Source organism: Ornithodoros turicata, chromosome 5, assembly GCF_037126465.1.
Source record: "Ornithodoros turicata isolate Travis chromosome 5, ASM3712646v1, whole genome shotgun sequence".
Lineage (NCBI taxonomy): Eukaryota > Metazoa > Arthropoda > Arachnida > Ixodida > Argasidae > Ornithodoros > Ornithodoros turicata.
In genome coordinates, this window is record NC_088205.1 from 58,567,834 (window position 1) to 58,590,411 (window position 22,578).

At 43.9% G+C, this 22,578-nt stretch overlaps 1 protein-coding gene and 1 non-coding gene across 5 annotated transcripts; both read right to left on the reverse strand.

Moving 5' to 3' along the window:
* Positions 1-798: 798 nt before the first annotated feature.
* LOC135394515 (uncharacterized) lies at positions 799-20,845 on the reverse strand. 4 transcript variants are annotated; one of them, XM_064625290.1, is made up of 8 exons: positions 20,744-20,845; positions 20,544-20,670; positions 20,168-20,463; positions 6,646-6,710; positions 5,429-5,595; positions 5,197-5,335; positions 4,220-4,345; positions 799-1,076 (listed from the first exon to the last, which is right to left on the reverse strand). In XM_064625290.1, exons 3-7 carry the CDS (start codon positions 20,190-20,192, stop codon positions 4,229-4,231), a joined length of 513 nt encoding a protein of 170 aa, XP_064481360.1. In that variant the 5' UTR covers positions 20,193-20,463; positions 20,544-20,670; positions 20,744-20,845; the 3' UTR covers positions 799-1,076; positions 4,220-4,228. The 4 variants fall into 4 exon arrangements, 1 of the variants encoding a protein (XP_064481360.1); XR_010422925.1 differs by lacking the exons at positions 20,168-20,463; positions 20,544-20,670; positions 20,744-20,845 and adding exons at positions 10,426-10,515; positions 10,759-11,134; XR_010422926.1 differs by lacking the exons at positions 20,168-20,463; positions 20,544-20,670; positions 20,744-20,845 and adding an exon at positions 10,759-11,132.
* Trnas-gga (transfer RNA serine (anticodon GGA)) lies at positions 12,714-12,785 on the reverse strand. Its single transcript has one exon. It is a non-coding gene; the product is annotated as a tRNA-Ser (tRNA).
* Positions 20,846-22,578: the final 1,733 nt, after the last annotated feature.

The window sequence follows — 22,578 nt, forward strand, 5'->3', positions numbered from 1 at the left end:
TCTGCTTTTCGTCGCCCCAAAGCGGTCAGGATGATACTTATGCAGTAAGGATATTGTATAATAATAATAATAATAACTGTTATATCCCTACTGTGTAAGTATCATCCCGACAGTAAGGATATGCAGGTACCATTTTGAACATGCAGGAAAATTTTACATTCAATGTGCATTACACCATCTCACTTGCCTCAAACTCCTCCGTGTAATAGTAGAGATAATTGTCCCGGAAACATACCACCCGCGCCCTTGGAATGTGCTGTTCTCAGCCCGCTTGCAAGAAAATAAGTGTGCCCAGGTCTATAAATATGTTATTCAACAATGACGATCATGAAAGATTATAAACAATCTGAAATGGCAGTGTACTATGTATGGCTCTATGCAGTAAAGTGACACTTTTATCAGACAAACTTGTCACTAATGAATGATTTCTATAGTTTTTTTTTTAATTCCCTGTTAGCACCGCGAAGCAGCTGTGGCTATGAGCGGCGTACAGATGTGGACAGATGGAGGGAGGACAGCAGGAAAGAGTGGAACAGGGGGGGGGGGGGGGTTAGTATGCGTCCTGGGCCGACTTCAGAGGGAACTGTGCCGACACTCCTCTGGAACGTCTTCGGAAAACCCAGGGAAAACCTCAGACACCACAGCCGGTGGTAGGATTCGAACCTACCACCTCCCAGTCTACAGCATGACCTTGGCTACCACCAACGAGTGGGATGCCTTTCTATGGGTAGCTGAATCTGGTATGGCTACAACACAATTTAGTGAGGACCTCATACACAAATAAATGAAAGGGAAGAGTAAAAATTGAACTGGATAATCTTTACTTGCAGTAGTGAACTCAGGTCACCAGGAGAAAATGGTCCTACTGGAGCAAGACTACAGAGCCTCAATGTGCTACATCCGCTACCAGTTACGTATGTATGCACATTATAATGATAAGTAGAAATGTTCCATCGCTCTTCTTCAGTAGTGTAACCAGGCTTCCACGCCCTTCATCACTCTCAACCATCAGCAGGAGCACCTGCATCTCATGATGCACATTGCTTATTGAATGCACTGGCTTTGATGAGAATTGCCTGCAAATCAGAACCAAAATCAGCTGTTATATGGACTACCTTAACATGTAGAACAGAGAATCAAAATGTAAGCAAGCTGGTGTAGGTTAGTTGTTGGTAGCATTTCCCTGAGTCTTAGTACATACATATGCACAGTGGAGAGGCAGAAACGGAGGAGACGAGACATGAACCAGCAATGAAGCTTTATTACAGCACATGTAGAAGGAACAAAAGGGTGAGGGGGAAAAGGAAGGTCGTGACCACCTACTAGATTATAATGACCATGCCATAATCGGCAACCCCTATGAGGAGCCCGTTTGCACGAACCGCTACCCATCGGCCCGCGAAATCTACATCATGATTGGACGATGGAAATATGAATTTTGAATGCGCAGAAGCGAACGTAAGACTACTGTAGCAGACGACAGCAACAGCTCCCACGAAAACGCGTAGAATGATGATGATAATCAACTTTAGAAAGAAGCATCTCCCGTCGGACATCCACCGCTTGTAAAAAAATACTAAGGTAAGCTGAAATACAAAGTATTGCAGAAATTGAGGAAGCAATACCCAGGCTGATGAGTAGCGCCACCGCTAGCTTCCAAATGCGGTGCTGGGAAGGAGTGATTATGAGATGGTCGTTATAATCTAGTCGGTCGCGTCCGTGACACAGCCATCTTGGCAATTCCGGAAATTTGTGACATTTGTACAGTCAAACTCCTTTACAACGAAACTCAGGGGGACAGCAAAAAAAATTTGCAGTAAAAGTATTTTCGTTAAAAAGGATGTCCATTATAGGACCTATAGGGCTCCAGCGGGACCACAAAAAAATTTGCTGTAGTGGTATTTTCGTTAAAAAGGTGTTCGCTATAAAGGAGTTTGACTATTTAGTTTATGCTCTTCCTCCTTTTGCCCCTTCTACATGCACCAGAATAAAGCTTCATTGCTGGCCTGAGTCTCGTCTAATCCGTTTCTGTCTGTTCATTGTGCATACCTCCACAGACTCGAGGAAATGTTGCCAACAACTAACCTTAGCACGACAACTAGTACAATGTTCCTAGTAAACATGAGAGATACGGTTTTCCGGATTGGTAAGAGACAAACCGTGGTTGAGTACATGCTAGTGCGACATCAAAATGAAAACTTTAACATCAAGCTCCTCAGTCCCACAGGCATCAACATGCAGTTGCATCTTCTTCGTTGCTCCTCTGGCCTAACACAGCAAGCACTAGTCTCTCGTTTTGTATCAGTACTGCTTTCGCTGTTGAGTGGAGGTGATCCGCCCTCTATCCATTCCTGTAGTTCTGGCTTGCAAGTATACCTCATCATCCTGCCTTTATTGCACCTTGTGTATAGTTGCTGGTGTGAGTTATACTGATCATGCTGAATTCCTTTTCCTAAAGTACTACGTTTTAAAAATGGACTTTTTGTATAAACATTGTTTGTTACAATTGTATAAAAAGACAACAAAGATAAAAAGTTGACACTTAGATATTATTTACCTTAGTCAATATAACTGTACATATCCTGTTAGAAATGTGCCACACTTTCACCTGCCTTTCGACGAACGAGCTATGGTACACAATCCATTATGTACCAGCTTTCAACCTTGTTAAGTTAGCTATATTGTAATGACATTGATATTTTTGCTTTATCTAATGTTGACATCAAAAGGACATTTGTTGTGTAGTTTTCTTTTGCGTATGTTGTATTTTGATTAAGCTGTTTTGGTCTCTTGCATCAAATATTGAGTGTAATGTAAGGGAGCCAGGGTCTGGTCTTTTTGGCTTTTTTGCTCTGACCTCCCACACCTTGAGTGTGAAATAAACTATCATCAATATATCTATCGTTGATATATCGACTGCTCTATTCACATCTCTAGGTACCTTCCATACATTTCCAGAAGTGGTATGACTTCCAGCACATTGAGTGTAAGCCTCAGTATACTGATTCGAAACAAGTGGGTTGAAGCGGGGTAGTTGGTTGAAGTACATACTAAAGTAAAAACTGCAGGAAAAGGACGCAAACAAGCGGGTTAAGGCAGTAAACAACAGATAGACCTGCAGTATCTATCTGTCATCTCCTGTCTTAACCCGCTTGTCGGAGTCCTTTTGCTGCAGTTTTTACTTTACTATGTCAGTGTTTTCGATCATAAAAATTGAACAACACTTTGACACATTCTGCATCACATCCGAGCCACCAAATTTGGTTTCAAGTCAGCAGCCAGCCTACTAACGCAGCTGCAGAAATCCATAACTTGTAAAAAAAATGTCATCATCAGAAGCCTACATGATGACTCTCCTGCATGTGAAAGCTCATCTGGGAGGCACCTTGACTTTCCTAGGTGCAACCTTGACACCAACTCATATGCCACAATCTGCCACCCGTTGTATCTTGACCACAGGTTCCAGTGGCATTCTGATCATATGCACACTTTAGGGCACATCCAGTGGCACACAAGCGGTTATGTTTATGTAGAGAGTGACTTTTTCGGGTTAAATGCCTTTCTCAGATTCAGGGGGTAAAAATCGGGCGCTATTTTTAAATCTCTAATTCGGGGAGAAATCGGGGTGATAATTGTGCCTTCGGGTGTTATCGGGTGTTCTTGCTTCTCCTCTTGTCTATTAAGTCCTTTCCGAATCTCTCTTTTTTTTTTTTTGCGGGATCGTGACCTTCCAGCGGTAATCCCCGAAGGCATAGACAGTGTTGGCACACATGGGTGTATTGCTGGGAATGTAAGTGACCCACTCTTACATGTGTTACACGTGGAGACCTCTGTTCGTCTTCAGTGGAAACGTCACTTGAGGATCTCATCCAGGATCCAGTCATAGTGACTGGAATTCGGGGAGAAATCGGGTTTAACCCGAATTGGTTGGAGGTCAGTTCGGGGGGGAATAACCGGGCGGAATCGGGTTTAACCCGAAAAAGTCACTTTTTGTGGCATGACAGGCACTGAGATGGTCTGTTCCTGCTTTCTAATAGTTATGAGATCATACTACATATCAAGCACAGATATAAACAATCCACTCCCATGGACGATCACAGGAGGAGCCAATGCAAAAGACAAGAATGGATTGTTGGATCACAGCTAAGTTGCACTAATCTTCAAAAGACCCAGCGTTCACATCAACCCTGAGCAGAATACCCAGTAAAACATTGCTTACCTTTACCCATTAGGGGGCATCACTTTTTGTCACAGTGCTTCCACCTTTCAAGTCACGCCTAAGTCCCTTTCTTCGTCTCACTCTCCTCATCTTTCGTGTTGTGCTTAGTTTTGTGATGAAGTCAGTCTGTGTACATGAAGTGAAACAGACGCTCAATAAAAGTGAGATTCTTAATGAAGCAATTTGTGTGTCAAACACAGTTTTGGGTAGTAACTAAGTTACAAGGAGCTTGTAAATGTAACTAGTAGTTACTTTTAGTAGTTACTTTTCTACCCTTTTTTTTCTTTTATAGCAGTTAATTACTACTACTACTAACCTCTAAAGGTAACTAATTGGCACATTTGGTTAAAGTAACTGTAAAACGTAAATGTAACCGAGTTGCTCAGGTACTGAAATATTTTCCACGCATCACTTCCCTAGTGTGGTTTTGTCAAGGCTTCAAGTACCCTGCCGTTTTTCCCAAACAGGAATTCCACGAATTTTGTCATCTCATACGTGGCCAGCAGTGGTTCATCTACAATCCCGAGCACCGGGGGTGTTGCAAAAAATTGTGTGCGCGCGTGTGGTCATTATTACAATTACGCTGTAACAGCTTAACATATCATTACTAACACATACCCCACCCCACGGTAGGGGTGCACAGGTAAAAGTGAGGGGGGATGTTGCCTGACATTTGGGAGGTGTAGGAAGAAGGGGGGGGGGGGGTCTGGATAAATCACTGGTGGCCAGGATGGCCTTGGTCTAACTATGTAACTTGAACTTGGTGACTGTAGCTGTAACTCTCAAGAAGAGTAACTATAACCCAATCACTATCTTTGCAGGCTAACTGTAACTTAGTTACTTAACTACTAACTTTAGTTACTTTACTTTACTTAGTTACTTTACTACTTGAAGTACTACTACCACATTCAATTACTATTCTAGTACTTCTTTTAAGTCTCTTGCCCATGGCGGAGCAAGCACGTGGAAACCCTTACCCAAACAAATTTATTCTTTCCTGGAGAGTTGGAGGAACTTAGTCGCATGTGTGGGTATGTGGTGACCAGCGTTTCACCAAGCGCATCATATTGCCATCTTCTGTCCATCTTGTTTTCGCATAGTATTAGTTGATGTTCACTGAAACACAAAAAAATTGAACTTCCACCACAATCTGTGCAACAAACATGCACCTGCACATGAAGCACCCTAGACCACTTTGAAAAATCTCACTCTAGGTATCTGATGATTTCATCCCTCAACTGGCAACAAAGCCTTGTGTGGTCCCTGTCATCATTAACTCCATAAAGAAGTGGCTGGACATCACTCGAAAATTCGGGCAACTTGTTATCGTGTGACCAAAAAGCGTTGTTCCGTTTCCGATAAGGCCTCGTTGATGCCTGCATTACCAAGAACAAAGCTTAAAGGGGCACTAAAGAGCAGATATTTCTCCTTGCAGAATGAGACATGCTGTTACTTTGACACAGATACAAAAGGAACGAGATTCATCCGTTGAGTTGGTCGTGATTTACAAGCAAACAAAACTGCAATTCACGTTTTCCTTCTTCCTCCCTTTCTCAAGAAGGCCGACAATGCGGACTGGGCTCTCACTGGTCTCCTCAAATGACTCCTCCCCCTGTCCAATCATCACGGGAGATTATCTAAGAGGACCAATGTGTGGCCTCTCCGCATTGCTGTGCTTCTTGAGAAGGAGAGGGAGAAAGAAAGCGGAAGTTGCAGTTTCTCTTGCTCAAAAATCGCGAATGACATAACCACTTAATCCCATTCATAATTTTTATGAAAGCAAGCTTCCTTCTTTGGTGGCAGTTTGAAACCGACCCTACATTTCCCCGACTAAATGGAAAACTGAGCTCACGCAAGACTGCTGTACCAGACTCTGATAAAGCATGTTATGCAGGTGTACCAATGACTGACATGATTAGAGGTGCGGGTTAAGTTATACGATTTCAGCACATGTGCTTAGCTGTTTGGCTGCCGGTACCACATAAATAAGGTGACATTAACATTTTGAATTGCATCCCGACATTTTCACACTGACTCAAAACATCAGCAAGTTCTTTCAATGGATCCCATTTTAAAACTATTGTTGCCAGACTTTTTGCAATATTGCACTGCAGTTTGACAACACTGGACAACTGAATCCTTTAAACCTATGAGATGCTGCACTTTCTAATGCCACAGAAGTTTTAATGCCACAGAAGTCAGCAATTTCGGTATCCTCAGAAGTACAAGTACGTTCCAACAGGCACCTTGGCAGGTTTTGTGTTTTGCACCTGGTGTATATTTATTAACTTCCTGATCTGCCTCATGTCATATCAACAGACCACATTTGGAATGTTAGAGAATCTGTTACCAAGCAAAGCTCCAAATGGAGAATGAACTGATAGTAAAACAGCTCACGGACTGTCAGCTTGTGAGTTACTGCGTACCTGAGTATCGCTCGGTAGGAGACCACGTACATCCTCAGCACAGCTGGTGAAACTGCTTTGCAAGTCTAGGAAGGGGAAGACAAGAGCACCATTTGATCATGTTTCAATTGCAATGCTTCACTTTCTGAAAGATGCGGTCATTCAGTGAAACAAACATTTACAACTCATTACCCACACATATCAGTCACTCAAAGTGCACAGCTGTGTTTTCTCGGATACATAAACATTTCACTCCACCTTTTAAAAAGGGGTACAAAGGGTACCCTTCTTGTACCCTTCACAACGGGCAAAAAGTGAAAATTACAAAAAGGTCAAACGAATTGGTGTAGTAGGCTACATAATAAGGCCGAGGGGTAGAAACAAAGAAAAATGCAAATATAATTTTTATCCAACAAAATATTCACTAACATGTTCTTGCTGCTACATACAAATGACAAATCTACTTCACACACATGCACAGACATATACAGAGTCTATCATCTAATGTGTACAAAGGATCCTATTAAAGGACTGTCTTTCCAAAACGTATGGGGTTCATGGTATCTGTAAGACATATCTCCCATTCTAATTTTCAGACATTTAGTAGTAGCTCGTAAAAGTACATAAATTATTGCTCAAAGAAGCTTCAACTCGCGTGTCAGATTACAGCAATGCAGCGAGAAAGAATGCTTCAGTTTCCTTCTATGTGCTTCTACTGACAAGCAGGGATATAGTGCAATTATGTGTCACAACAATGAAAGGGCAATTTGAAGAGGCGAGAATGTTGAATGTTTTCTTTTTGCTGCTGCTTCATGAAGTAACCTGACAGAAGACTGAACACAGCAAAATAATTGTGCTTCTCCAAGCAATGATTGTCACAGGTGTCCCAATCTGCACTAGTGAATGTATTTTGTGCTGGAGTGGGAAAATCTGCAATACGATTCCCCAATTCTAGCAACGAAATGCTACATTAACCTGGGAAATATCGAATAACGGGATTAACACTTGGAAACATTACTTGTAGCACATGCAGAGGCTACCTAGATACAATTCAACCCCGTATTAAAAAAAAAAGCACTGTTCTCTTTAAAAGCATCTTCCAAAATGTAAGGTGAAGCAGCCTGGTAGAAACATAACTGCGGCAGCATAATCTAACTTAGTCCACAATTTTTTCTCCACTGATGCGTTTGCTACCAGCACGGAAGTGTCTCTGAAAAAGAAAGAAAGGTCAGAAAATGGGCCACAAGGACATTATGACATGCGCCGTTACCGTGTAAAAAAAATTAAACTGCATATTGGTTATCGTTGCTTCTCTGGGCACTTTGCAAAAATGCAGCAGTAATTTTTGTTAATAATTGTGTCGGCAAGCATGGTGAACACTCACATACACTACCATTCCCATGAAAGCTCTTGTACAGCTCTTCACCTATCAACACCTACTGTAATCTATCAGAATAATATACTGCACCTACAAAGCTTGTCAGCTTCAAGTTGTGATGGACTAAAACATTTGTCAGTAAAAACATGCTGCATGATAACGAAGCAATAACATAACTGTGCTTCATCCGGCAAGGAGTAAAAATGCCGTTGTCAGACAAGAGTATTTCTCATGAGAGTCCATCACATCAGGGCAGTGACACCGTTTGGAAACATTTACGCTAGCATAGCAGACATCACAATGTCAAAGAACGGAAAACACAAACAGATGACAATTCCTGAAAACACAAAGGGTGCGGTAGCATCTTGGTTATGGGGTTATGAAGTACCTCGTCTACATCAAGCAGGGGGTAGGTCCAAGAGTGACACTGTGCCAGAAAAAAGACACCATCACAACATATTGCAGCTACGAAATCCACTGAAACACACAGCTGTGAGCTGGAGATTCTTGAGAACTCCGGAGAATCTTGGGATTGCTAGCACTGGCTTGTTGCAGTGGAACACGACACTACAGAGACCATCCACTTGGTCTTCACTCTGCGCATTTCGGCAGCAGCATTTCATAGGCAGGTAGGGCATCATTCTGCACTTTGCAATGAGACGAAGAAACAAACAACATGACAAACCTTAATTATTGATTTGCAAACAATTCCAGCTATGCTGGGCTCATGAAGGAATACACAACCAATGTACAGGAAACCCTCCCTACCTCGGACACCTCCTTACCTCGTACAAACCCCTATGTCGGACAACATGCTGTTGCACTGGTAGGCTCCTATTGAAAATACAGAGGGAGTGAATTCCCTACGTCGGACACCTCAAGTATGACGGGGTTTTCCGTGCAAGTCTCGATGCGGTCTCGATTTGCTCAATCTTAATCATCCTTTGTACTGAAAATGCCCAGGGTAGGTCAGTCATAAAAAGACTGACCTGACTTGTCAGTCTTTTTATGACCTTCACCTTTTTCTGGGTGATATCTGTGCTTTTTTTCAGTGTATTCTCGCGTCAGTCCAGGTTGTTACCCTCTTTCGCCCTTACCACTCGTGTTTAATTTGCTTAGAGCTTTTGAACGGGACACCGCACCAAAGCCCTCGAGAAAGTGTTTCACAACGTGTATGGCAATGCCGAAGAGAAAGCGCGTAGAAGAACAAGTTTTTGCTCTAGCAGGCGGAGCATGCAGAGCAGATGTTTTTCTTTCACCCCCCATCATGCTGCAGCAGAATCTGCTGCAGCATGATGGGGGGTGAAAATGAGGTATTTGGTAATAGTATAAGAGTAACAAGCAGTGTTCTTCAAGGATATACCAGTCACTTCCACAAGTATTGGGTGAAATTAGGAATTTCAAGTTCAAATTTGATAATGCCCCCGTTAAATGTGCAATAGAAAACATGGTCCAAATCAATATAGCAGCACTTTTGGCATAAAAATGGTTCTGAGTGACCAGAGTTTCTGAAATAGATTCAATAACCATGCACAGTGTGTCAAAATAATGTGTTTTTCATTTGTTTTTACACTTCATTTTCTAACTCACTAACGACCCCTTATTAGGCCCCATTTGACTGCGCCGCTGGTGTCCGACACATGGAGGCTTCACTGTGGCACTCCAGCAACAGCAAGGCAGGCCACCTCATTCGCCTGGATCTTAGAACATTTTGCAGTTGAACTGCACTATGATGTCAAATTGGCACATAGAAGAGAAGGGAATGTTATCATCTTAACATCAAGTGGTGTGTGGTCATATTCCTTTTGCCTCATTTTTATGTGCAATGTTAGAGTCCAATACGTGTCAAAGAGAATGTAGAGTCGTCCTGTGTCTGGCGATGCCGTTTTATGAACCGCACTACTCAGCGCTGCTCGCTGACCATCTGTTTTCTATTTAGAGGTGTTGCTGTCTGGAATTGTGGCCTAGAGGAGACCAGGGCAAGCTGCAACATGCTCTATATCAAATTTTCATGTGATGAAAGTATATAAAGTCAGGCTGATGAAATCAATGATGGAGTGCGCTCACTTGGCGACACCCATGCATATTACACCAAGCCTAGCTTCAGCAATATTACTTAAGATTAAGATACATGTCATGCGGAGGTTGTCAAGTGTGTCCACATACCCCAGTATCGAGCCAGGCTGTCACACAAGCTTGGGCAATTCGCTTGCCTGCATTCCTGGGTAATGTTTATTCTAGACATGTATCGAGTACAACGCCTACTCGCAGTGCATGAAAACTAAACGAGAAGGAAGGAACCTTGTACGTGCAACCTAGAGCAGTCTTAGCTGTACAATGTTTATGGACTCAATGAATGCATTCAAACTCGCAGTTCTCTTACTCCTGCAGTATAAAACACTACAAATAAAACCAGTCTTCACCTGTGCTTGCTGAGGGTGTGCTGAGAGGGTAGTGGCTCTGAATCTTTTACACAAAGAGAGTAACCATGCACTCGTTCCAGTTCATGACGTCTGAAGGCAGGGAATGCATTCTCGAGACATCACAAATTGGCGTCGTCTCTGAAGTGCACTTTTTGTTTCAGCTGCTACAAATTTAACTCAAATATTTAATTCCTCATTTGGGCACCTCGACGCAACACAGTGTCCAGCCGGAAATCCGTGGAAAAATTCAAATATTTCGGTCATGGAAGCTTCAGAGCTTTCCTTCGCGTCCTGCAAATTGTGAAATTTGAAAACACGAAATGTTTTACTCACACGGCACTGAAACATTTTGCGCTGCGAACCCGACGCAGATGACGGTGAAAGTTTCTTCAGTGCACGACCTAGTACTATACAGGTCGTACGACTTGTACTATGCAGGTAAGACCGTAGTTTTGCGAGTGGTTGACGGTCCAACAAAAATACACCGACAAAACAGCCTGGCTGCGCCGCATCTTTTCCTTGTCCTAGGCAGTGTGACAACTCGCCCTGGTCTCCCCTACCACTTAATATGCTCTCTTGGAACCCCTAAGCTAACGTTCTCGTTCCTTATCCGAGGTAAACAAGTGCGGTGAAGCGTCAAACGCGTCAGGGCTGCAACACACCACAACAGAGACGCGTCTACATGACGTTTACAAACATTACAAACGCTTGCCGCCACTGGATTAAATTGGATTTGTGGCTGGCTGCAGCTCAGATGCTCGGATAGGGCTCCCTATTCGCACTTCGTCAGCGGAGCTCACGTGACTTGGCTCACGATGGCATGACGGTATGGTGACGCACCGTCGAGCGCCGTCGGGCGAGCTGTCGCATTTTGAAATATCGAAACGTCGTCCTCAGCGGCGTAGACAGTGAGGGGTTGCGGGGGACCAACCCCCTCCCGCATTCGTTATTTTGGTGGGCATTTGGGAAAGGGGACGAAATCCTTCTCTCCATGTAAAATTTATGGAGTTCTAAAGTTCCCACGGCTTTGTTCTTTTCTCTCTCTCTCTTTTGCTTCTGCTTTTTGCAATGCTTCACGTTGCCTTGCACAACACTCTCAGAAATCAGAATGGAGTGGAATCGTAGGCGCCGACAGCAAGGGGTTGCTCTGAGGCTACCGGGAACTTATAATCACGCGGGCCCGGGAAGTTTACTTATACAATATATAAGGGAGTGATTTTTTCGCGTTGAACCCGATTCCGCCCGCTTATTCCACCCCCGAACTGACCTCCGAGCAATTCGGGATAAACCCGATTTCTCCCCGAATTCCAGTCATATGAAATCCTTAAGTGGCGTTTTCACTGAAGACGTCGCCACGTGTAAGAATGGGTCACTTACTCGCCCAGAAATACATCCATCTGAGTATTTCTGGGTATCTGTGTATTACACTCATTAGCGCTGGTACGTCACAAAAGAAAAGAAAAAAGAGGGAGAGAGAGAGAAAGATTAAGAAATGACTTAATAGACAACAGGAGAAAAAAAAAAAACCCGATAACATCCGAAGGCGCAATAATAGCCCGATTTCTCTCCGAATTACAAATTTAAAAATAGCGCCCGCTTTTTACCCCCCGAATCTGAGAAAGGCATTTAACCCGAAAAAGTCACACCCTAGTATACAGGGCTTACGAATTGAAGCAGTCAGGAACGATACACGGACAGAATCACACGACACAACTGCTAAACTTACAACTGACAGAACTTATTCAGAACACAGAACAGGCTTTGAAGAACAAGTAGAACGCCGGTTCATCGAACGCCATTTCGTCAAAATATGGACGTTGCGCCGAACGCCGATTCATCGAGCACCATATAATCGAATCGCTTTTTATTTCGTCCGAAACATTTTATTTGTTACAGATACATTCGAGTTACCTCTTAAAAACTGACTCGAAGCATTTTTCTCCTGTTTGCAAAGTAAATGCCATCAGTTACTATCACGAAGCCTCTCCGTTCATGGGCCTATCCGCTAAGATCATGACAGTAATGTAAAGGTAAGGCCCGATAGTGGGAATGTGCAACGAAATGAAAGCGAGATATGCAAAGAGGGTGTGGACAGTGAACCTGATTCAACTGACGTGTTTTTGGAGTGGTGCGGACAACTGCTCGCCGTCTCACTCAACTAGCAACAGCCCCACCATGACAAGCAGGGACGTCGGGACGTTTTCAAGCATGGGGGGGGGGGGGGGGTGCGGTCGGTCATGGGGTTGTTAAACACACCTGGTGAATGGAAACAACTCAGGGAAAAGAGGTGCTGACGCCAGGAATCGAACCTGGGTCTTCTGATTTCCGGTCAGATATGCTAACCGCTACACCACACCAGCACGCCAGGTTCGACCCCTGGCGTCAGCACCTCTTTTCCCTGAGTTGTTTCCATTCGTTAATTTCTGGGCGTTTGAGGCTAACTTGTCTGTGTCGTCCCTAATTGTTGGTCTGCCTCGGCCAAATCTCGTTGTTTACACCTGGTGTTCTTTCTTGTAAAAGCGAGCTATGAATAGTACTAATAGAATAATGACAATAAATGCTAAGCGTTGGTATTTGTACAAATAAATTGCGTAGTAGAATAAAGATAAATAAAAAATACAATTACCTAGCTATACACGGCTTGGGAGAGACAGGCGTCGCCGAAGGGCATGCACGCGACACCTAACACCTACGGCACGCGTACCCCTCAGTGCCTATTACAGTGTACGGCTGTATACCACTGCTGTGTACCACTGTTTCAATGCGCTTCCTAAAAATGTTTGTGACGCCGTACAATATTAACACACTCGAGTCCACTGTTGCGTTGCAATGTGTTGCTTCAACAACTTTAATCAAATGTATCATTTCACAGCACCGAACGTACATCTTCTCTCTCCCTTCCGACCCACAAATTCACGAAGCACATCGTCGGTCCACGCGCACGCCGTTGCATCTTGCATCACCGGTTGCATTGAGGCGGGCAAGTTCGGAATTCGCCAACTGCCTGTCGTATAGTTTCGTCGAATTTGTTGGTCATTGTTTCGTTGATGCGCACAGAAGTATGCTATGCGTGACGACCACTTCGATGAGTCGCCATACCGCCCGACAATTTTGCAAAGTGTACGTGATTGCAGACATGTTGAGGGGCAGATTGCAGACAGGTGGGGGGGGGGTCAAAACTGGTGCTTTCCCCCCTCAGCCAATTCCGTGGGGGGCCCCTGTTCCGACGTCCCTGATGACAAGCACACATTTTTCTGCCATCACTGAAAATGGCTGATTTTCTTATGCGTAAATTCACTGCAATAATATTTGTATTGCAATAAAATACGTGAATGTATAGGGACATATTCAGGGTGTCCCAGAAAACGCGTCATTGAATTATAATAAAAAAACTACACACCTAGAGTCATGCGGTCGATGGCATTTGTTCTTACTGGGTTTTTGCCACCTCCTCATGTGAATGTCGTGTAACGTAAGTTTAATTATGTAAATTTTTGCGAGCTTAAGTCGGAAATTTGCCTAGTAAAGGTCACTTTTTTACCCCACCAATGTGAAGAGCGTGTCTAATTTAGTCAAATTAATGATAATTCACAGGGATATTCAGGAGCTATCCTGAAGGAAAAAATAGCCGAACATCATGCTCTACGGAGGTCGCACCGAATAGCGCACGATGAATTTTTCAGCGCAATCCTTGTCAGTCCGACGAAAGGAGGTTGTAAACCCAGCCCTCCCCGACATCGCAGAAAGAGGTACAACAGGAACGGCTTATCAGGAGGAGGAGGAGTAGTGTCGTTGGGAGGAACCCGAGAGGTCTGCCTGCCTGATTAGGCTGCATGTTTCTCGGGAAGGGAAAGGTGGTGGAGAGGAGGAGAGGAAAGGGTGAAGTGGAAGACCGAGCGGAATCCGGTCGGTGGGAGGATAGCTGCGTCCATGGGCCGACTTCAGGGAAACTGTGCCGGCATACGCCTATTACACATCTGAGGGAAACCCAGGAAAAAACCCAGACGGCACAGCCGGCACGCGGATTCGAACCGCGGACCTCCCAAGCGCACGCGTTACCGCTGCGCCACCGGAGCTGGTAACGGCTTATCACGTCTGACTTTCGCTGGGATCATAGGTGGGGAAGTTACTTTTATTTTGTAGTGCACTACCGTTACTCACTACTTTTTCAAAAAGTAACGCGCTACGTTATTCGTTACTGTTGCGGTCGTTACTAACGCCGTTACTTCTGAAACGCAATGCCGTTACTTTTGCATTACTTCATCAGTTGTCCTTATAATATGTACTATTGTTGGTTGAGTCACATAAGCATGCATTCCGAAATCAATACAAACAATGTTGGACACAAACAAGGGTCACGCATGAACACAACTTACATGTACGATTTATTGCAACGTAGAAGTAGTTGGTGTTCAAAATTTTCATCTGTGAGCTTCGCCCGTTGGGCTGAGAGGACGCCTAATGACAGTGAGTGCTCCTTGTCAAGGTTGATAGAGACGGTGATCCTTTATCTCGCACAGACAAATCGAAGCAGCCAATCTCTTGGTGCTTTGTTGCTTGTTCAGAGGGTAGAGGCTACTTTTCTGCCGCTTTTCCCCCATTCGTCCGAAGAATACCAGAGGGAGTGAAAAACAGAAGTGGTAAACAAAGGTGACATCTCAACCAGGGTAGGTCAACAACCCTTCTTTTGCGGTCTTCGTGGGTGTCGATGAGACCTTCTTGTCAATGTTGAAGAATAATAGAAAAAAAATCGGGGATTTTGCCGGATTCTGCAGGCACGGTCCTCGCTCAAGCTTTCAAATTTAGACGATGGAGCAATGTTCCCGAACACGCAGTAACGCATAACGCCGTTACGCGTTAGTTAGTAAAAATGTAATGACGTTACGTTACTCATTACTTTTCTCCTAAATGTAATGCGTTACCATATTTCACTACTCTAATGTAACGCGTTACCCGTAACGCACTACTTTGTAACGCGTTACTCCCCACCTATGGCTGGGATAATGCTTTCCCTCTCCCAATTTTAGGAGCTGTTACTTTTCCTACTATCACTCTGTGGGCTGGCTTCGGAACCTCCTTTCGTCGCACTGAGAGCGATTGCGCTCAAAAAGTTATCGCGCGCTATGGTCCGGTGCTCCGAAAAGCATGATATTCGGCTATTTTTTCCGGTGGGATAGCTCGTGAATATCACTGTGAATTATCATGAATTTGAGTGAATTCGGCACGCTCTTCATATTGGTGGGGTAAAAAAGTGACCTTTACTTGGAAAATTTCCGAGTTCAGTTCGCAAATATTTACATAATTAAACTTGGAGTACATGACATTCACATTAGGAGGTGTCAAAAACCTAATAAGAACAAATGCTGTTGACCGCATGATTCTAGGTGGCGTAGTTTTTTTTATTATAATTCAATGACACGTTTTCTGGGACACCCTGTTTATGGCTTTGTAGTACGCACCAATACATGTATGTAATATAAGGACATACGGGTATCGTGACATTCATGAAATATAATAAATTGTATTGTTAGTCTATGGGTTTTTGTTGGCGTATGGTGGTGAATGCAATCGTTCTTAGCAATCTTTAGTCGTACCGTTCACAGGAAGCTTCGTTTTAACGACTTATCGTTAAACGATACCTAGATATCAGCTGTTTTTTCCGTTTATAGGTCTTGCGACGATTTTTTTTTTTTAACATTGCTGAACCTAAAATTTTCGGAGACCGTCCATGGGGCAGTCACCCTGCAAATGAAACAAAGATTTCGCAACTTAGTCATCCATTTCTGACATTTAAATGAAATTGCCGTATAGATCAGGCGGGCCGAACTCATTCATCTCCGCAGGCCGCATTGAACCATGGAGGAAGTGCGCGGGCCGCATACCACGGCATAGCCTGTTTCTGATATAGATGAAACAACACAGAACTTAAAACGACATACAACATATATATTTGGGCTACTTAGCGTTGCTCAATCGCAGGGTCAGCAATCATTTTTAGTTGCTGTGTCATGAGGAAACTTGACATATCTTGTTTTTAACTGTTACGTCAACATCGTGTGAAAGTGATTGCAATCTGCAGGAGTACGTCGTGGTGTTCCTTTGTTAGTTACTTGTGAGCGTAACTTTGACTTATTCAGGTTCATCACAGAAAACGCATGGTTGGAGACGTACGTTGACACAGTTGTCCCGTGACGTAAAGCCACGAATTATTATTAGACGTATGTTATACCGAACGTGGACAGGCTTGTCCGCGACAACATACGTATATTCAGATACTTTCGTCCAACGTAAGAATAAAACGAAGCCGCACCAAATTAAGCGAACTTGTTTCTATATCGGTGCATCGCACTGCAGGTCAATTAGTTCCATTTGTTAATCACCAGAAACGTTGTCAACAACTGCGGAAAAAGGCGAGCCAAAAACTTCCGTTTCAAGTCTCCAGCATTCGAAGAATCTTTGCTAGAAATCACTCGGGAGATCATCAAGCATGCGACTGAACTGGTCCGTTTCTGATGACATTGAAGGTACAAACATTACAAATCGGCCATGTAGGGACTCAGAAAGTTTGGTAGGGATGTACTAGTAATATTAATCATGTAAACATCGGACGTAGGGACAGGTTTAGAGATTCACCAGCGACGACGACGAAAGCAACACAGAGACAGACAGGGAACTTTCAACCTATTATTCTATGATTAAGAGTTGATAATGATTGAAAGTTCGACGTACCATGACTGTCTCTGTGTTACTTTTGTCGTCTTCACTGTTGTCATGTGCCACCTGCCCTGCTCGTCTCTTACAGTTAGAGAGTCCTCAGCTGTTACAGGTCAGTGGCAACAGTTTTCTGTCACTAATTAACGCAAGATAAACTGCACGAGTACAGAGCCCAGTGATAACGCCACGACTGTTCATGAAGCTTCAGCAGAATATTTATTTATTTATTTATTTTATTGTTTGCTCCGGGGCAGACTTGTACAAAATACTGCGCAAAAGTATTTAAAATAAGATACTAAATACTCTAAGAAGTATTTAAGATACTATTTAAAGTACTTTAGTATTAGCAGTAAGTGAAACGCATATTCTGAACGTGGCCTTACAAATGAAAGGAATAAACTTTATCAGCCATGCATATCTTTCATTTGCAACGTCTTGGTGTCAAGTAATGTTTGGTGAACTTTGGTGAACCGAAGTAAACTTTGTTGATATGTTCTGACCCAAAACTTCGTAATCCCTCCTGTATGTCGGTTCGGGTCTTTCAACCTCTGGCACGTGTTTATTGCTTTGATGACCAAGGAAATAAATGCCGGGATTATCTTATACCTAATCCCCTGGTGATTCACCTGGCAATATGAATAGGAACGGTTTTCTGACGAATCTGGCTATTGAGAAGCAAGGCCAGGTTTGGGACCAGCCTATTGTACAAGAGGATAAATGACAGATTCGCGAATTCCCGAAAAAAAGAAAACGAAGAAAGAGGGGGTTAAATTCCAGTGAGCTGAAAATCTCGGCATGGCGGGAAGCATGCTGGATATGGCTTGACGAGGAAGGAAAGTATTTTGAGTACTGAGTAGCAAATACCGAAAAAAGTATTTTAAATACATTAAAAATACTTGTCGCAAAAAAGTATTGAGTAGAGTACCAAAATACCGGAAAAAGTATTTAAAATACTGTATTTTGAGTACGTACTCAAGATACGTACAAGTCTGCTCCGGGGCCACGCGGACCGCATGACAACCCCAGGCGGGCCGCATGCGGCCCGCAGGCCGCCACTTCGGCACCCCTGGTATAGATGTTATCAAGGGAGGGCGATCACCCAGCTCATACCAAGACAACTCATACCATGCTCAACTCATACCAAGGCAACTCATACTGCTGGGACAACATATACCAGAGAAGTTATACCGGGACAACCCATACCACAGGACAACTCATACCACACTCAGCTTTTTTTTGCGGGAAGGCAGTTGTTTTTGGGAGTAGCTTTTCAAACTCAAAACTCAAGTCAAGCCGGGAAAGGCCATTTCGGGGGAAAATGTCACAGGATTTCACTTATACTGAAGGAAATGTAAGAACGCGACAAATGACATTTACCGAAGCGCACTGTATGATAAAAAAGGGAAATTTTGAAAAGAAATCATTTCGAAATTGTCCCAAATTTTCGTCGTCGTGTGGAATGCTAAAACATCAATTAATCATTTAAGTAAGTGAATTTTGAACCCGATTTCCGGCTCATCACGATACTATTCGGAAAAATCCGAAGGTACACTCTTAATTTTTTTACACCCTTTAGGGTGTAATCCCAAAGTGTGATAACTCACTCCCTTTAGGGTGTAATATAACACCCTTTTCCACCGGCTACACCCTCAAAAAAGGGTGTAATTTGCTACTTCAAAAACACCCTTTAGGGTGTAATCCAAAAGTGCTATAACTCACTCCCTTTAGGGTGTAATTTAACACCCCCTGGTAATATTACACCCTTCAAAAAGGTGTTGTTCATCTGTCAAGTAACACATGTGTTACTTGAGAGATAGATGCTATAGTTCTCACAAATGCCAGCAGCCAGAAACTGTGAATCCATGCACATGTACGCAGTCCAATAAACGAGGAGTTGAATTACTCATACATAATTCAGGGGAGTGCCTCACTGCTAATTACTGTGGACACAAGAAATTTCCACGAGCGCCAAATGCACAACCACTGCAGCATTTGAGAAATGCACCTGAAAAGAAAAGTCCAGACGTAGGTTAAGTATACAGATTCTTTATTTCATAGTGCTTGAGGTCCAATTGCTACCGCAGTTACAATCCTTTGTATTGCTAATGAGGCCAAACCAGACAAACACCACATATCAATACTAGAACCGTAATTACCACCGAAGCTATATATGGCATGAAACTCTTGCTTGCCAGGACACAAAGCACCTGCTCTGTGCATTGCATAACAAAGCTCGGTCCCCCTTAGTTCTGGGGTCTTAAAAGAAACATTCAACAAGAATGATGTAAAGTCTTGCTGTGCAACACTGCTTTAAAACTCCTGACGTCAGTATATCAAAGTGTGCCGAAGCTTAATGTGCCCTCAAGGAGCAGCGAAAGAGCGAGCAAGGAGCAGCGGCTTTTTCGCTTCACAGGTTTTCTTGAATGCTCTGAAAAAAAGTCACATTGAGCTGGACATGTACTGCTTGCGACATACTGTCTGTCATTTGGGTTTCATGGTTTCGCTGTTTTCTGCGGCATGCTGCAGGTAGTTAGTAATAAACAGGCACAGCAGATTTTTCCCGACCTGTCTGTTGTTTACTACTTGCAACGACTCTTCACAGAGGCTGCAGAATGCTGTGAAAGCCCGAAACCCAAACTTCAGACAAGTACGTCTCAAACAGGTACAATGTACATCCTAAACCCATTGACGGATAGGTGCCGCCTGATCAACTGGCACATTTCTCAAAAAGTGTACCAGATGACTTCAAGAGGACCGCGGTGCCTGCGAAAGCCGCAGGTGCCCTGTGCCCCCTGAAACAACTGGTACGACATCGCTGCTGACGCCAGGAGCCACAGTGTACCGGACGTAATGAAGGAATACTTGTACCAACTAATACGCGAGACACATTATGCCACTCGAGTTCTCTCACAGAAAATGACCTCTAGGCTTCGCAAAAAAAAAGGAAGAAATAGGAAAGAGAAAAGGAAAAAAAAATGTACCAAGGACATCGAACTTGAAACACAAAATTTTATTGGTGTGCACATACCTTTAAATTGCATCCAGTACATCATCGTTGGCCGAATGGAAAGCGACACGGTCCACTAGTTCACTAATCCCAACACACACATATGGCGCACACGTTGCATGGACACAACCCCTCCGATGCACCAGGCTGGCACTGCAAAGCTAAACCAAGATCATCCTTAGTGACGAACACGACAGTTCCTCAAACGAAATGGCCGACGAATAATTGTCCGAGCAAGTGGCACCAGACCCCTCTTCGATGTGAGAAGGAGTTGCAGTATTGCACGCGTATGCGTGACCGTTGAGACAGGACACTACCTGTAAAGAAACCGAAGTGAACATCACGCTGGTATTGTTCAAACGTTAATGCTAGAATAGTACAGCTTTTTGTAACTCACGTCCTTGCGGTCGATACAGTCCCACGTTCACCTATAACCAAAGAATATAGCCTCGCTTGTAATATAAATCGTCGCTTCATCGATGTAGCCGATCCACTCCTGCCGCCATTTGCAATGCGTCCATCGTCTGCAACAGAATGATTGTTAAACACAAGTAAAACGCAGGCGTCGTACGTTGCATCACAGCCAGGTTGACTTACCTTAAGCAAACATTAAACCTGCACTTAAAAAGCAAGGTTGTCATCCTTTCAAAGGCGAGGTTGCAGCGCACGTAACAGGCACGAACGCAGCAATGAATGCACTGCGGTAGAATACGCGGTGCCACGTCACTCCTCACGGGCGGAGCGCGGAACAACGTAGTACGCTCCAGCGAAGGCACACATATTCAGCCGGCACACGGATTATTCGATAAGCACACGAGTACACGGCTCAGGAGGCACACATATTATTCAGCGGGGCACACATATTTGGCGATAGGGATCGTTGTGCTTGCTATTTGATAACTGTTACGGCTGCTTCCAGACGGTTACGGCTGTACTTTCTGAGGGAACTTTTTTAGCCGGCACATGTTCGTCACAGGATTTAGAGTGTAGACTCAAAATTTCTACTGAGGTGCCCCATTGCATGCATCTGTAGATAACATGAAGCATATCATTGTGCTTTCAAAAGAAATACAGTTCATGTAAACGCTCTATGCCCGCTACACCCATTTTACGCCTCTTTTACACCCAAGCTCAGTGGACGTTGTAAATAAGGTGTTACGTTATTATTACACCCATTTAACACCCCTCATCCCAGGATGTTTCTTCGAGCTGGTGTAATTTGGGAGTAAAAATTAGTTTACACCCCAATTACACCCGGATTACACCCTAAAGGGTGTTTTAAATTTAAGAGTGTATTCGTTGGCACACTTCTCCAGACGTTGTTTTCGCGATGCCTTTTTAAATTTAGATTTGAGATAGCTGTTCTGTTGCAAGCCAAAACTCGCGGACCGATTCAGCTCCATACCAGTCTGAAAGCGTCCCAGTCGACGTTTCTTTTTTTTTTTTTTTTTTTTTTAGTTCCGTGTTAGCGTTAGGGTTCTGTTATCAAGACCGCTCCTCATAGAAACATCACCGATTTGACTGACGAGCAAAATAGACATTCATATGTACACAGCCACACAGTAATGTACTCTGTCGACTACGCTACATTAGATCGTAGCAACGGTCAGGAACGCCGTCACTGCTCAACTGAGTCGGCAATAGACTGCTAAATATCAAAGGCAACATGACACTTTCTGCTTACTAAGGGTCCCGCAACGTATCTGGATGTCTTGTGAAAGTCGTATGGTGACGTGTTGAGTGAAGCGGCATTCGATGAAACGGCGTTCCATGAAATGAGCAGACACCAGTTGAGGTAGAATCTCGTCCTCCGTGAGGCTGTGACGGTCTGGGCTTTTTGATAAAATCTGTCTCAGAAACTTCAAATTTTCGAACATCAAAAAGAGGGGGGGGGATTTATTGGCAGAAAAAGAAAAAGAAAGGGGAAAGGTCAGCCATGCAGCACGCCGGCTTGCTATTCCCTAAACAAAAAAGAAGAAAATAAGGGACAGCGCGCCCTGTTAGTTTCAAGCGTTCGTTGGAGCTCGTGTTCCCCCACAGTTGAAAGCCATAAAACTTTATTTGACGTGTACGCAGTGTCTCGTCGTGGGAAGGGTGACATCTGCTCGCCCTTCGACAGTGTTGTTTTCCCCTAGAGGCGGCTTTGTGTAGAAGGCAGCATAACTGTATGTAAACGGAAGCTCTAGCAATTAGTGCTCTTGGAATGCAGTGTCGGACGCACATGTGTTTTTGGTTTGGCGTACGTGACTGACCCGGACTGTGACATGGCGCGGGAAGGTTATATAAACCATGAATGACGTCGAGAAGTGGGGAGAGTGAGATAGTCGCCTAAACAGTCAGTCGTAGTTTGCGTCGAGGGTCGGAACGAGCGAAGAGTCGTCGATATGTGATCCAGAGCGGGAGCCCGGACGGATGCCCGGAGGGAGATGGAC